Source organism: Notechis scutatus, chromosome 2, assembly GCF_049901735.1.
Source record: "Notechis scutatus isolate UNSWTSFEM ecotype Mainland chromosome 2, rNotScu1.2, whole genome shotgun sequence".
In the NCBI taxonomy this organism is placed as follows: Eukaryota; Metazoa; Chordata; class Lepidosauria; order Squamata; family Elapidae; genus Notechis; species Notechis scutatus.
Window position 1 is genome coordinate 42,068,467 of NC_142010.1, and position 14,322 is coordinate 42,082,788.

The window sequence follows — 14,322 nt, forward strand, 5'->3', positions numbered from 1 at the left end:
CTCACTATGTTTGAATGGGAGGAGCTCACCGGTAAGCTCCAACAATCTATTTAGCATTGTTATATTTCAGGAATCAGCTGAAAGGAAATATAAATCCAATGCTTGAAGAAAGCCTGTCAAATTTGGGGATGTCCATAGGTAGTGTGTTTAACTCCTCACGAAATTTGGATGCAGCTGATTCAGTTCCAAGGATATGTTGTGCAACAAAGGAATGCTTAAGAGGCTTAACTCATACTGAATTTTCTATGAGCTTGAGTTCTGTATAACTCTTAAATTAAAAAAAAACCTTTTGTAAAAAGTTACCTCATGCTATCTTGAAATTAGATGAAATCATACTTCAGGAATATTTAGACAGTGTTAAAGTTTGCTTCAATCTCATAAAAGAGTGGCCAATATTCAATGCTTGCAAAATTAATATATTGGGACTTTGAACTATTCTAATCTGTTCCCCTTTTCACAACAATTGTTCACTAGAGCAGTGCTGAATGTGCCAGGAGTGGATGTGTCAAGAATAGAGGTTCATCTGATGGTGGTGATGGGGCGTAAAATGAGACAAAATACAAATGCACTCACATTCTATCCTGCAGGTTTATTGCTGACAGGGGAGAACAGCTCTTCCTTTTTTTTCAGAAGTCAATAATAAGACAGTAAAAAACCTGAAACAATATTTATTATTAGATTTACAGTGTTAACTTACCTGCTTGGACTTCCTTCTAATATCAGTTCTCCAATTTGAGATATTTGGATGGCTTCTCTTTATTGCAATCATCTTGGCAGCATTCTGTAAAACAAGAAAACCATTTGCCCTCATATGCAGCTACTGAAAATTAAAGGAAAAATTATTCTCACTTTAATTGCTTAGTTTTATATTTATAGACAGTTCTAATATTAATTGTTATCATTGTGCTTATAGAGGTGGGAAAGAAGGAGATACAGGAAAGGGGCAGTGGTGTCCATTTCCTATCATGTGACATTTCTGTTGAAATATTTGCATTTCGTGATCCTCCTTTTCAAAATTTTAAGAAATTGTTAGTCAGAGGTATGTACATTAGGTTGTAATGATCTGAATTTAAAAGTTAATCTAACTGAATTAGGAAGTTCCAAAGTAAAGGATATACATTCAACTTATTTCATTGATAGAGACAATAGATGCACATATATTTTATTTCATGGTAAGAAATGTCTTTCTGGAAGTCTAAGAAGGGAAAATTTGTGTAACATATACTTTCAATAATTGTGATCAGTCACAGAACTATAATACTAGTTTCATAGATATTTAAGGGCTGCATCCTATATACTATTTTCACTGCTTTTTCCATGTTTCATTCATATTAGAATATGCTATTTTTAGTGTAAATCTATTTATTAGTAGCATGTATAAATGTATCTGAAGATCTAGACAGAACATTTCTAAATGGGTATAGGTACACTGTGTTTCTGTTGTTGTTTATATACATTCATATCTCTTCTTCCCAATTTTATTTCTGTTGTGTCTCTGACCAGCTAAAATCCAATTTTACTATTTTTGTTGACTTTGGCTCACTTGTTCCATTCATCATGTGTTTCTGTCTTTCAATATCTTTGAATTAAGGGGGAAGCCTTGAGACAGATTTTGGTAAATCGTTACTACGGGAACATCAGAAGTGGAGGAAGACGAGAGAGCCTCACCAGCTTTGGCAATGGGCCTTTATCTCCTGCAGGGCCCAACAAACCTGGGGGAGCAGGTAGGATGTTTTCAGTGCCGCTTGATTACATGTGAGACTGTCATGTTGGCTCTTCTGTCCCCTAATTGTTGGTTGAATCTGGCTGAGAGTCTCTGAAGCTGTTTCAGCAGGTATTTTTCATCCTCTGTTACCTCTCTGTCACTCAGAAAGTTGTCTCTTGAATTAAACTATTGGAAACTGGCCTGTTCATTAACTTCCTCCCATCCTCCCCTTTTTTTCTAATTTATTATGCATGCATTTTTACTAGTGTGAAACTTATTGATATTCATAATTTTGATACAGTCTTTAATAAAATCAGTAACCATTTTATTTTTTTATTTATTTTTATATCACATTTTTGAAATACCCATTTCTCTCACAGGGGGATTATTTATTAAACATTAGCATTTATTAAAGAGATAGAAACAGCAAAAAACAAAATAGCCCATTTGTGTAGTGCAAGGGTGTCAAACTCATGTCATCATGGCAGCGTCATGTGACATATCAGGACTTTCCCCCCCCCTTTGCTAAGCCAGGTGTGGGTGTGGCCAGCATGTGATGCATCCAGCCCGTGGGTCGGGAGTTTGACAGCCCTTGGTATAGTGGGTAATGTGCTTGGCTAAAAACCAGGAGGCTCTGAGTTATAGTCCTCCCTTAGAATGGAAACCAGTTGGGTGATTTTGGGCCAATCCTGCCCTCAAATCAATGCACCACAAAGAGTTATTCTTGTAGGGAAACAGCTAGTATATTTATCAACAGGTTTTGGCCATTAATTGAGAACATTTTTATGCAAAGGCTTCAGCAATAAATCAGTTTAATTGAACCTTCATGTGTGGATCTTAGCTTTCATGCCTAACATGCACTTATGGCAGTAGATCTGGCATTACTGGTTGCCATTGTTAAGCACAGTTGTCAGGTGCAATGTCATTGTCAGCCTTCAAGATCTTCTACTACTGCTTTGCATCTTTTGGCTGCCATAAGTAATGGGGGGAGGAGGGGGCAACGTCTGGGAAGAGAGCTGGAGGTGTTACATTCTTGTGTTGTGTAAATGAGAAGAGGGGGGAGTATAAATTCCTGCTTAGGTTTCTATTTCTCGCTTAGCTTTCTTTTCTCTGCACAGCTGCAAATCTTTATCAAAATATGCCAAGGTCAACGGACAGAGGCCTCATCACCACCTGAAGATGTCCACATGATCATATTCACAACTTTTAATTGGAAGAATCATTTGAACTATGGGGGGTGGGAACATTTCCATCACTTTGTATATGTGATCTGCGCGCCTAATTTCTCAGATTCAGAATTCTACTGATGTTACCACTTCATTTTCAGTAAAAGATGTCTTTTCTCTAATTAAGGAGTCTAAGTATTTCTTTCTTGAATTTTGAATGGAGCACCACCTGACAGTCATGTGATTGTGATTTGCGACTTCCTGTCTCCTTTCCTACTGACTTTGCATGTTGGAAGCTGGCAGTGAATGATGTAAATGGCAATCACACAACTGTGGGGTACAATATTTGTAATTGTGAGCTGGTTGCTAAGTACCGAAATCATGATTACATGATGGCAGACAATTCCAAGGATTATTCATAATAGCAATAGCACTTAGGCTTATATACCACTCCATACTGCCTTACAGCCATCTCTAAGCAGTTTACAGAGTCGTCATATTGCCTCCAACAATCTGGGTCTTCATTCTACTGACTTCAGAAGGCAGAAAGGCTGAGTCAACCTTGAGCTGGTCAGGATCGAACTTCTGGCTGTGGGCAGAGTTTGCCTGCAAGACTGCATTCTAACCACTGCACTACCATAGCTCATAAGCCTTCAATGCCATCATAATTTAGAACAGTTACTGAACATGTGGTCATTAAAGGAGGACTATATGTAATGACAGACTATCTGACCTAAGGAAAAATGTGGGACTGCTAAGAGATTATAATTTTCAATATTTGCATGCAAACTGTCCAATGGTATCTCTCCATTCAAGAATGAAACAAGATGGGAGTTCCGGTTTGAGCTTCTTCGGCGACAGACCAAAACCTCGTCTCTGCGAGGCTTCGATCTGTGCTTGCCGCTGGAGCGCCCCAAGCCAGCTGGTTTTGGAGCTAAGCCACCCCGTAGAGGTGGTGAAGAAGGGGGAGACTGCCTGCAGGGTTGAGGAGAGCCACATCTCTCCTCCCCAGCTGGCCATTACTCCCTTTCCCAAAGGTGGTTGTAGCGGTGGTCAGAAATGGCCACCACAAAGAACTCGACCGGAAAAGAATGTGCAGGAGGAAGATAAGAAGAGAAAGTTTTGGTTGACCAGGTCAAACAGCAAAAGCAACAAATAAGGTACCCTGGAATTGAAACTATTAAAAAAACAACAATAACATTGTTCCCAAAGAAGATTTTTAAGCTACGAAGGAGAGAGAAAAGGAAAAAGATTTGGGGTTTTTTTTCTCCTTTTCCTGTACTGACAGCTAAGAGACTTAAGCAAGAAATTGGAAAAAAAATCCACTTTGACATTAATAGGCATTTAATGCTGAAAATAAAAAGTCAACGGGATAATAAAGATTTCTGGATAATTAAAAGCTTTTGAAAACAAGAAAGGAGAGAAAAAGAATAAAAGCGCAGGATCTGGAAGGAAGGAAACTGCCTGGAATTAAAAAGAACTTACAGCAAAATCTCAACAAGACTTCCAAAAGATGCATTTTAACTGAAATATTGCAACAAAAACCCCAGGAAGAGAAAGTGGAAAAAGAAATAAGAAGAAATAATTTGGGACTATTTGGATTACTTGATGATTTCTGGATTCTTGGTTATTGTTTTGAATGACTAAAATCAATCGGGTGGTTGTTTAAAACTGTTTAAAATGGCTCCACTTTTAGAAGAACTGAAAATGGAACTTAAAAAGTACAAAGAAGATGCACAAGAAGGGAGAGGTTCTTTTGGCTTCGTATTTCAGTTTTTAGAAATGGAGATTTGGAATTATGAAAAACAACAAGAAATGCCTGCAGAACAAGAAGATTGCGACAAAGAAGCCATCTTTAATGAACAAGTAATCTTAGGTGGGGGAAAAGAGAATGGAAAGTTTAAGATTGGGAAAAACAACACACACACACGCAAAAAATAGAGTGAAAAATAAGTATAAAATCAGAAAGCAACAGAAGAGGTAAATGCAGAAGAGAGAATTAGAAGTAGAGAGACAAGGGGGTAAAAAGGGGAGGGAGAAGATGAGAGGGAAGAAAGAAAGGAAAAGAAGTTATAAAGGACAGAAACAAAATATAGAGAAACAGGGCCTATTTAGAGATAATGGGTGAAAATTTAATGGAAAAAGGGATTCTGCAAAGGTACATAAGATAGTATGGTTATATTAGAAACAGAAATAATTTTAGAAAACATGAAACAATGTATGATTAAAATGTTTGATAAAATAGCTATCATAATTCAGTGGAATGCTTGTCAATAAATACATGTAACAAAATGAATATTTAATGATTTACAAAACATATGTGAAGAGAAATAAGGGAAAAATTAATTATGGAGATTATATGTGTCTTTAAGGAAGTATGATATTTAATTGAAAAGAAGTGTTAAAGATGTTAAGATTTTAATGATTATTAATGATAGAACTGAATTGGAATGGAATGAGGGTTTATAACTACATATATTTATAATCCTTTTTTTAAAAAAAGAACATAGTGTGTACTATAAGAATGTACCAAGCAGAATTCGATTGGAAGTTATGTATTATGTATTATATTGAAGGTCATAACCTTAAGGTATATATTGAAGTTTAAATAAGAGTTGAATGGATGTAATTAAAAGATATAAAGGTGTCATACTCCAATTAGTAACTACAGGAGAAGATTTGTTTAATGAGAAAAGGTAATATGAAATTGAAACAGAATAGACAAAAGTATAAATATAATGATTTGAATTGAGATGAGATAATCAAAATAAAATTGAGAAAATTAAAAGAGGGGAAAAACTATATAGAAAATGTAGAATAGTATAAGATATTGAATAGAACACAAAAAGGAGCATGAAATTGAGTTTTGTGTCTGTATAAAGAAGTTCAACCCGGGACCATGCTATTTTCAAAAAATATGTTTTACTTGTATTTTGTATGTGTGAAAACCCAAATAAAACTGTATTTAAAAAAAAAGAATGAAACAAGATGTGATAAACTTGGACAGACCACATGGTCTCTCTTGTAAATCCTAAATTCTGATCATAATGTGTATTCTAACAGGCCCAAATGACATTTATTTGTATTGCCTTAACCAATTTAACCAACAGATTTAAAAGGAGAATGGGAATTAAATGAATAATTATATTGTTTGTGTCACCACAGTGATTAATTGATTAGACTAGTTTGCACCTAATTATAGAAATCCTCTGGGTGGTTTATAATCAGTCTGTAATAGCATCTGAACTAGCCTTTTTAGAAAAGTTTTGTGGACTTCCTTTTTCAAATGGTTTGAATTACGTTGGTTAAATTTATTCCTGGCTTAGTAATTTATGGTTGCTTCATGATAGTTATGAAACTATTCTAACATTGTTTCTATTTATAATGCTATCACATTTGAGCTCCTTGAGGTTGGAGAGAATATTAAAAAATAAAAAAACATTTCTAATAACACCGTCACTTGCTAACACCATAAAGAGCAAAGCATGATAGTGCAAAGCAGATAATAAACGAGAACATATTCACAGTTAAAACTTTCTTTGCTTGCTTTAATTATTTGAAGGGAAGCGACACATTTTCTAATGCTGAGAAACCCCCAAAAGCTTCATTTTTGTTTGTTTCTTTTTATAGGAGGTGGATCAGGATCCAGCTCAACAAACCGTGGTGAAATGAGTTTGACAGAAGTCCAGTGTCACTTGGATAAGGAAGGAGCATCCAATCTAGTTATAGACCTCATCATGAATGCCACTAGTGATAGAGTTTTCCATGAAAGCATCCTGTTGGCTATTGCCCTACTGGAAGGTGGCAACACAATTATACAGGTAGGAAAAGTATTCCCATGCAGATGCAGGTATCTGCTAGTTAGAGATCTGATACTATACAGGAATCTTGTATGAATTCTCAGAAATAGCTGCCATGGGAGTATCAGTGGTCAAAAAATATCTTTACTCAAAGGCAGATGGGTAGGGTACACTGTTTCCGGTATCTCAATCACCATACCTTTTTTTAAAGACAAAAATGAAAAGCTCTATTGCAACCATACACCTTCTTTTGTCCCTTTCAGTCAGTTTTTACTCCTGGTGACTGCCTGGACTAGTCCCTGAGATTTTGGCAAGATTTTGCAAGTGGTTTGTTGTTGCTTACTTCTTACAGTTGAGAGAGAGGGACTGAGGTCACTCAGCTGACTTATACCTAATGTAGGACTAGAACTCACAGCTTCCTGTTGCCCTGATAGACCGGAAAGAAAAACAACAACAACAACACTTTATCTCTCCCCTGGTAGGAAGCTGTGGTAGAAGGCCTGGAGATCCTGTGGCTTAGAGGTTAATACATCTACCTACTATGCAAGTAGCCTGGGTTCGAATCCCAGAAGGTATGGCTAGCTGATGAGAGCTAAATAGCTTGAAATAGATGTATACTAGTCTCTCCTTATTTCTTTGTGAGTAAAACATAAATTCAACACAAAAACATGGGCATACCATACCATGAGATGTAACATGGGCACACCAATGTGTGCTCATTACTGCCCATGTCACTGTATTCTGAACCCAGATGCAACTTTTGGATAGTCTTCAAGGGCATTCCTACATAGAGCTGATTGCGGTAAACCACTCTGCAGGTTTCTAAGCCAAATGTAACATGAGCAGTGCCAGGAAGAGCTGCAAATATTATATTTTGTGTAAAAGGCCACTTGGCCATGGCTGCCACCTGCTCTTTAAGCAGAAATCTTAACTTCAGAAAGACCTCCAAATTGCATACCATTTTTTTCTGGGCTAGTGCAACTCCATCTAGAACCCAAGAACAAAAAAACCCTGAATCTACAATCCCCAAAACTCAAGTTTTGGCAGGGTTGTGAGCTAATCTAGTTATTTCCCATCCAGACTCCTACATTCTCCAGTCACTGAGACAGAACCTGCATAAGATCACTTGTTTGATCCAGGACAGAGCTATATCATCAGAATAATGATAATAGTTCACCCCATGTCATCAGATTTCCACATTTAAGCCTGAATTCTTGAGCTGTGCTGTATTTTAAATGAATAGCAGTAGCATTTAGACTTATATAGCGATGCACAGTGCTTTACAGCACTCTCTTACTTTACAAAGTTAGCATATTGCCCCCAACAATCTAGGTCCTCATTTTATTAACTCAAAAGGATGAAAGGTTGAGTCAACTTTGAGCCTCATCAGGATCAAACTCTACTCTAGGGCAGACTTTGCTTGCAAAACTTCATTCTAACTAATGGGCCACTAGGGTGTAATTCTTGTTACATACTATAACAAATTGTCAAATATTTAATTTAAAGTGGGAAACATGAAAAGATGAATTAAACAGATAATAATAGAACTACCTAGGACTGGAATCATAGAGACTTGAACAGAAAAAGAGCACATCATATCAAAGCCAAAAGGTCATAGAAAATTAGAGAGCAAATGTACTTTGTGTTGATAGAGGGGAAATCGTTAATGATTTATTAATGAAAAAGATGGACATCAGAGAGGAAGATGGTCAAAGCCAGAGTTGGAGGAATGAAAGCACAGTTAAACTAAGCAGCAGGTTAAAAGTAAATGGCATAGGTCAACATTGAGAATAAAGATGACAGTGGAATCTTTCCAGAAGAACAGGAACCAGAGAGAAAGGAGAGGTTAATAATTTGGAATCGTGGAGTTATAGCAGCAAGATAAAGCTTAGCTAGAACTTGAGGTAAGAAAAATGTAAGAGAAAGAAGTTTGATAGGCAGGAGTATTATTTAAGCCATCTTCAATTCTTTTCTGTTCCAAAACAACAAATCTATTCTCTTTCTTTCCCTCATCTCCACATATAGAAAACCAACCACATTGCTTATTCTCCCCCAGCCCCTGGCTCGTATCTAAATAGAAAAGTCTTAAAAGCTGTTTAACAGCCTGATAAAAGCACAGTTATTCCAAGTTGCACAGTGTACTGGTCGCCTGTTCTGAAGCATCATCCATTCCTGTAATACTGTAGCTAGAAGAGGTGGGTCAGCCACAGCATTTGCGTAATGAGCAGCATACAGACTCAGACTCTCCTTAGACAGAAGCTCAGAATAACTTTCAAGTACCAAACTAACTAGCTAACTTTCCTGTTGATGGGTAGTCAAGTCATCATATGTGACTGTGGAGGAGATATGGGTGAACAAAATACCAATGGTGTAAAAGGAGAGGAAGAGAATTGACAGCAAACCTGTTCAGTTTTATCTTTAGTTGTTTTTAATTTTTGATGTATTTGCTACACATGGAAATCATAGTCCAGTCTTCTCTTCTGTAGGTATAAAAGAAATACAATTATCCAGGCTAATTAAAATGACTTCCTAAAATGAGATTTGCCCAGGTAATTAATGTACAAATTTTAGAGTGTCTCAGAAAATCAGGACAGAACAGCACGGGGCTTTCTTCTTTTTAATGTAACTTTCTTTCGGCATGAAAATCAGCTACAGGTGGATTCAGGTTAATCCCTATAAGGATTAGTCTTAGATAAGCAGGAAGAAGCAGGCTTTTTGAAACAAGGTCATGCTCCTTTTTTTGTTTTTTTGCACAGGAATCAACAAGGATGTTATATAACTTCTATTTATATTCAACTGGCTAGTAGCTGCAGGCATACAAAACAAGCAAAGGGAGGAATTTAATGAGCTCTGAGGGTTTGCTCACCTTCTCAAGCTGGTAGAGACAGCTTGAGATCTTTTGGTCATTTTTTTTTTGTTATGCGTCAGCAAATGAAGCTAGTGGGTGGAGTGGGTAGGTGGACTGACTGGTTGCCATGGTTTTCTTCAGTTCCCTTTTCTGTGCTATCTCTTCCAATATATATATATATATATATATAAGGGTTGCTGACTTTCAGGAGCCAGTAAAATGTCCTTGTTCTCACACCCACATACAAATCCTTCATTCAGGAAGGAAGTAGGATGTCTCTCTCTCTCTCTCTCTCTCTCCTGTACCGATAATGTGTGGTTTAAAGGCTCACTATACTTCTGTGGGTGTGTGTTTGCTGCAGCTGTGTTAAATGTGTGAAGAAAGTGGTATTTTTTTAAAAAACATATTGAAATTGTAGTCCCACGACTCCCACAGACCCAGAACCATCTGGTTGTTCTGCTACATTTTTAATCAGTGCAGGGGAACAAAAAAGCAGAACTTGTGATATTACCTGTAATTTTTGCACATTAATCCATCCTTTGCTCACTTGAAATCTTCTTCCCTTTTCTGTTGCTTTCTATGCTTGCCCTGGATGTTTGTCCCTAGTATAAAGCAGGAAGCTAATTAGCATTTGGGCAGCAGAGACTCATCTCATGCAAGACTTTTTCAGAAATCAAGTAGGTAGCCATGGCCCATTTGACAGTATAGATTGCTCCCAGTGGAAGAAAACTACTAGTAACTCTGTCCTCAGTTCTGAGGATTGATTTGACACAACATCACTAATACTGGACTGTATGCTAAAATTACAGTCTCTAATTGTGGGTAATCTATTGGTGCTTCTGGTTATTTTAAAATCAGAATTGGCAAGTTTTAGACTTGTGGACTTCAACTCCCAGAATTCCTGAGCTAACATGACTGGAGGAGGAATTCTGGGAGTTGAAGTCCACAAGTCTTAAAGCTGTCAAGTTTGAAGACCCCTGATGTAGTTCCTTATCATAACTCGTAAGGAACGAAAGAGAAATCCCTCACCAGATATGCCTTGCTGGCTGTGAAAGCTCCCTTGCCCTAATCCATTTCCATGCATAGCATAGTAATAAAAGTTTAATTCAGTTATGGTATTTCATCAACAGAAGTGTCCAATAGACGGTTTCAGGTCAAGAGAAAGGCTGTCTAATGAACATCTAAATCTAAAATGTTTGTGTTGGCTTTATATAATATTTGAATGTAAGCGTAAAGACAAGCTTATGTTCAGTAAAAGTTAGGAAGAAGCTAAATAGATCCTAATGAAGATGACCTTGAGCTGATCATTCTCTCTCATCCCAACTTGCCTCACAGGGTTGTTGTTGTGAGAAAAATGGGAGGAAGGAAGAGTATTAGATATGTTCATTTCCTTGAGTTATTTATAAAAATAATAAAGGTGGGATATAAAATTAAATTGGGATGACAACATCAGAAATGAGGAGGTTATAAGCTACCTGGGAAAGCCAAGGGAAATCATCAAAACCATTAAAAAGTGAAAGTTAGAATATTTTAGGCATGTGATGCAACCCAGAAAAATACAGCATACTTCACTTAATCCCTCAAAGAAAGATTGAAGGCAAATGGGGTCCAGGCAGGAGAAGAACATCATGGCTTCAAAATCTAAGGAACTGGTTTGGACAAAACTCAACAGCACTTTTTCGTGCGGCCGTTGATAAAAATAGGATCGCCAACATGATCACCAACATCTGATGATGAATATGGCACAAGAAGAAAAAAATTAAAATTAAAATAAATACATTCAAGTGGTTGGCTAAAAGTCAGCTGAAATGCTAATTTCTGTGGAAGAACTGTCTATTAATGCTAACCAAGCTAACAGGGTTTCTTTAGTTTTCAGTATTGCCCTCATCCTGTGTTGTACGTGATAAATCAGTCTTTAAATGTTTATCTGTGAAAAATACATTTTCAAAATTCTTACTTCATGCACGTCTGGTTTTTTGCTTCAGTTATATTACTGTAAGTGATTTGGATTCTTGGTATGTTCTTGTATTTTTCTTTAGAAGTGGCATCTGATGAAAGGATGCTGCTCTGATCACATAGAGCTGGAAAGAGCTGATATTGTAATCTACAGTACTTCACTGCTGTCTTACTATCAATTATAGGCTCAACCATAACTGATATAAATTCAAGCTTTTGAAATAAGATTCGTTTGGCATGATCTGTTTTTGAAAAACAGAGAACAGAATAACAGCTTTGGAAATGGACCTTGGAGGTCTTCTAGTCCAACCCCCTTGCTCAGGCAGGAAGCCTTATACCATTTCAGACAAATGGTTGTCCTGTCTCTTCTTTAAAACTTCCAGTGTTGGAGCATCCACAACTTCTGGAGGCAAGTCCTTCCACTGATTAATTGTTCTAACTGTCAGGAAAATTCTCCTTAGTTCTAGGTTGCTTCTGTCCTTGATTAGTTTCCACCCATTGCTTCTTGTCCTGCCCTCAAAGGCTTTGGAGAATAGCTTGATTCCCTCTTCTTTGTGGCAGCCCCTGAGATATTGGAACACTGCCAGCATGTCACCCCTAGCCCTTCTTTTCATCAAACTAGACATACTTTTCAGCAACATGAGGCTCTTTAATCACTTTTGAAATATGAAAATGGATCAGACACTTTTAAAGTTCTTTTAATCCCACCTTTATTATATTTTATAAATAACTCAGGGCAGAAAACATATGCCTTCGTCATCCTATTTTCCCCACACAACAGTTCTGTGAGGTGAATTGGGATTAGACTGAAGTCACCCAGCTGGCTTTTATGTCCAAGGCAGGGCTAGAACTCAGTTTCCTGGTTCCTAGCCTGTTTTTTTAACCGCCAGATTAGGGGTCTCCAAATTTGGCAATTTTAAGACTTGTAGACTTCAACTTCTAGAATTCTCCAGCCAGCATAGTTTGAAGACTCCTTCACTAGACCAAGCTGACTATGTTGGTATTACAAAACTCATACAATCACATCCCAAAAAAGGATAAGGATAAATGTTTAGCAAAATATTTCTTACCGTTAATAATCGAGACAAAAATTACACTTCAATTTTTTTTACCACTGCAAATGAATGCTTTACATAAGGAATTCTTTTCTCAGGCATTTAAATAAATAAATTATATAGAATTTATAGAGGTTAGAATTTTATAGTCTGTATAGAATTCTGGCCACAGACCTGCAATGTCAGGTTAAAACAAGAAGACAGTGGGGAGTTTCTGATTACTAAATTTGAGTGAAAGCCAAACTTCTTTATGCAAATTTTCAAGTTTCCTGTTATCTAAGTTAGCACTATGGTATAAATAAATAATTACAACTACAGCACAAACCTAGGTAACCCTATTTGAGGTAAATGATTCTAATACATATGATAAATGTGAAAATTCACAAATATGAGCAAAATCTAATATGAACAAAACCATCCTTAAGGCATCATTAATTCAGCTTTTCGTTCTAATAGGTTAGCTGCATTGCTATATCACTCATAGTTCATGCTAAGTTTTTACCATTTCAACAGCAGTTCCCTGGTATACTGTGGAATTAAAACATGCAAACTGCTATTCAGTTTGAGGTTGATTTATCTGTGGATGAGCTTATTTTGTATGAAAATATGTACAAGATACACATATTGTATATATGCTGATAAGACCATCTGCAGATAAGCCAACCCAATTTGGGGGATATATTTTGGCAACTAAAATTCTTGGCTTATCTGCAATATATACAGTATTCAGAAATTTATTGAGTATCAAAAATAAATATACTATGGGAATATGAATATTCAGTGCTTAAACTGAATTCTCATTTTGCAATGGCCAGTATTTGTGAAAGGTTCCTAACAGCTTGTAGCACATCATAGTAAATGATCCGATTGTGAATGCTGCCCAACACATGAGAGTTGTTAAAGCTTTCAGAAGGAAAGAGAGGCATATGGCATTGTGATTATGACAAAAAAGAAACCTGGACGAAAGCAATTCCCAGGAACAAAAATAAATGGAGGAGAAGGAGATTATTCCCAATATGGATTATTATTAGTCATTTAGTATATGGCATATCATACATGGACTAGCTGTGTGTGTGTGTGTGTGTGTGTGTGTGTGTGTGTGTATTCTTAAGTTTTCACGGGTACTTACATGTATGGTATTCAGCTTTGTTCGGGTATTTTCCCACGTCATTATAATTGTGCTTTTAAAGTTGTAGCAACGTTTCGGCAGAATCTCACAATACAGAAGCCTGATGATGGCAGATGAGATTCTGCCGAAACGTTGCTACAACTTTAAAAGCACAACTATAATGACGTGGGAAAATACCCGAACAAAGCTGAATACCATATATATATGTGCAGGTCTTGGTGTGTTCGGGTCTTTTCCCGTGTAAGATTGAGAGCACACGGGGAAAAACAGAACACGCCAAGACCTGCATACCTGTACCCATGAAAATCTACGAAAACATATATGTATGTATGTATGTATGTATGTATGTATGTATGTATATACACACAGACCAGATAGTGCCCTCAGATTACAGCCAGTCATCATGTGAGTTTGATGTGGGAACCCACTGTCACAATGAGGGGAGGATACTGTGCCCCATTTATACAGAGAGTCCTGGCAGACACCAAGTGAGATGCAAATCTTATTCAGGATTGTCCATTGCTGATGTAATTCAATGGCACCTTTTTATAGGGTCATTTATATATCTTCCTATAACTGGGCTTTCAAGGCCCCCACTTGGCTTTCCATTGGGAATGGACGTGAAAGTTGTTGGGCAAATGTTGGGCAAGTGCCAGTGGGGGC

At 37.0% G+C, this 14,322-nt stretch overlaps 1 protein-coding gene across 5 annotated transcripts in view; it reads left to right on the forward strand.

Moving 5' to 3' along the window:
* Window positions 1-14,322, forward strand: part of ITPR1 (inositol 1,4,5-trisphosphate receptor type 1) — a 246,074-nt gene that overhangs the window by 172,051 nt on the left and 59,701 nt on the right. For all 5 annotated transcript variants that reach the window (XM_087954613.1, XM_087954609.1, XM_087954611.1 and 2 more), the window contains 2 exons: window positions 1,592-1,724; window positions 6,502-6,692. In XM_087954613.1, coding sequence (XP_087810739.1) covers window positions 1,592-1,724; window positions 6,502-6,692 — 324 coding nt within the window. The remainder of the gene's footprint in view (window positions 1-1,591; window positions 1,725-6,501; window positions 6,693-14,322) is intronic.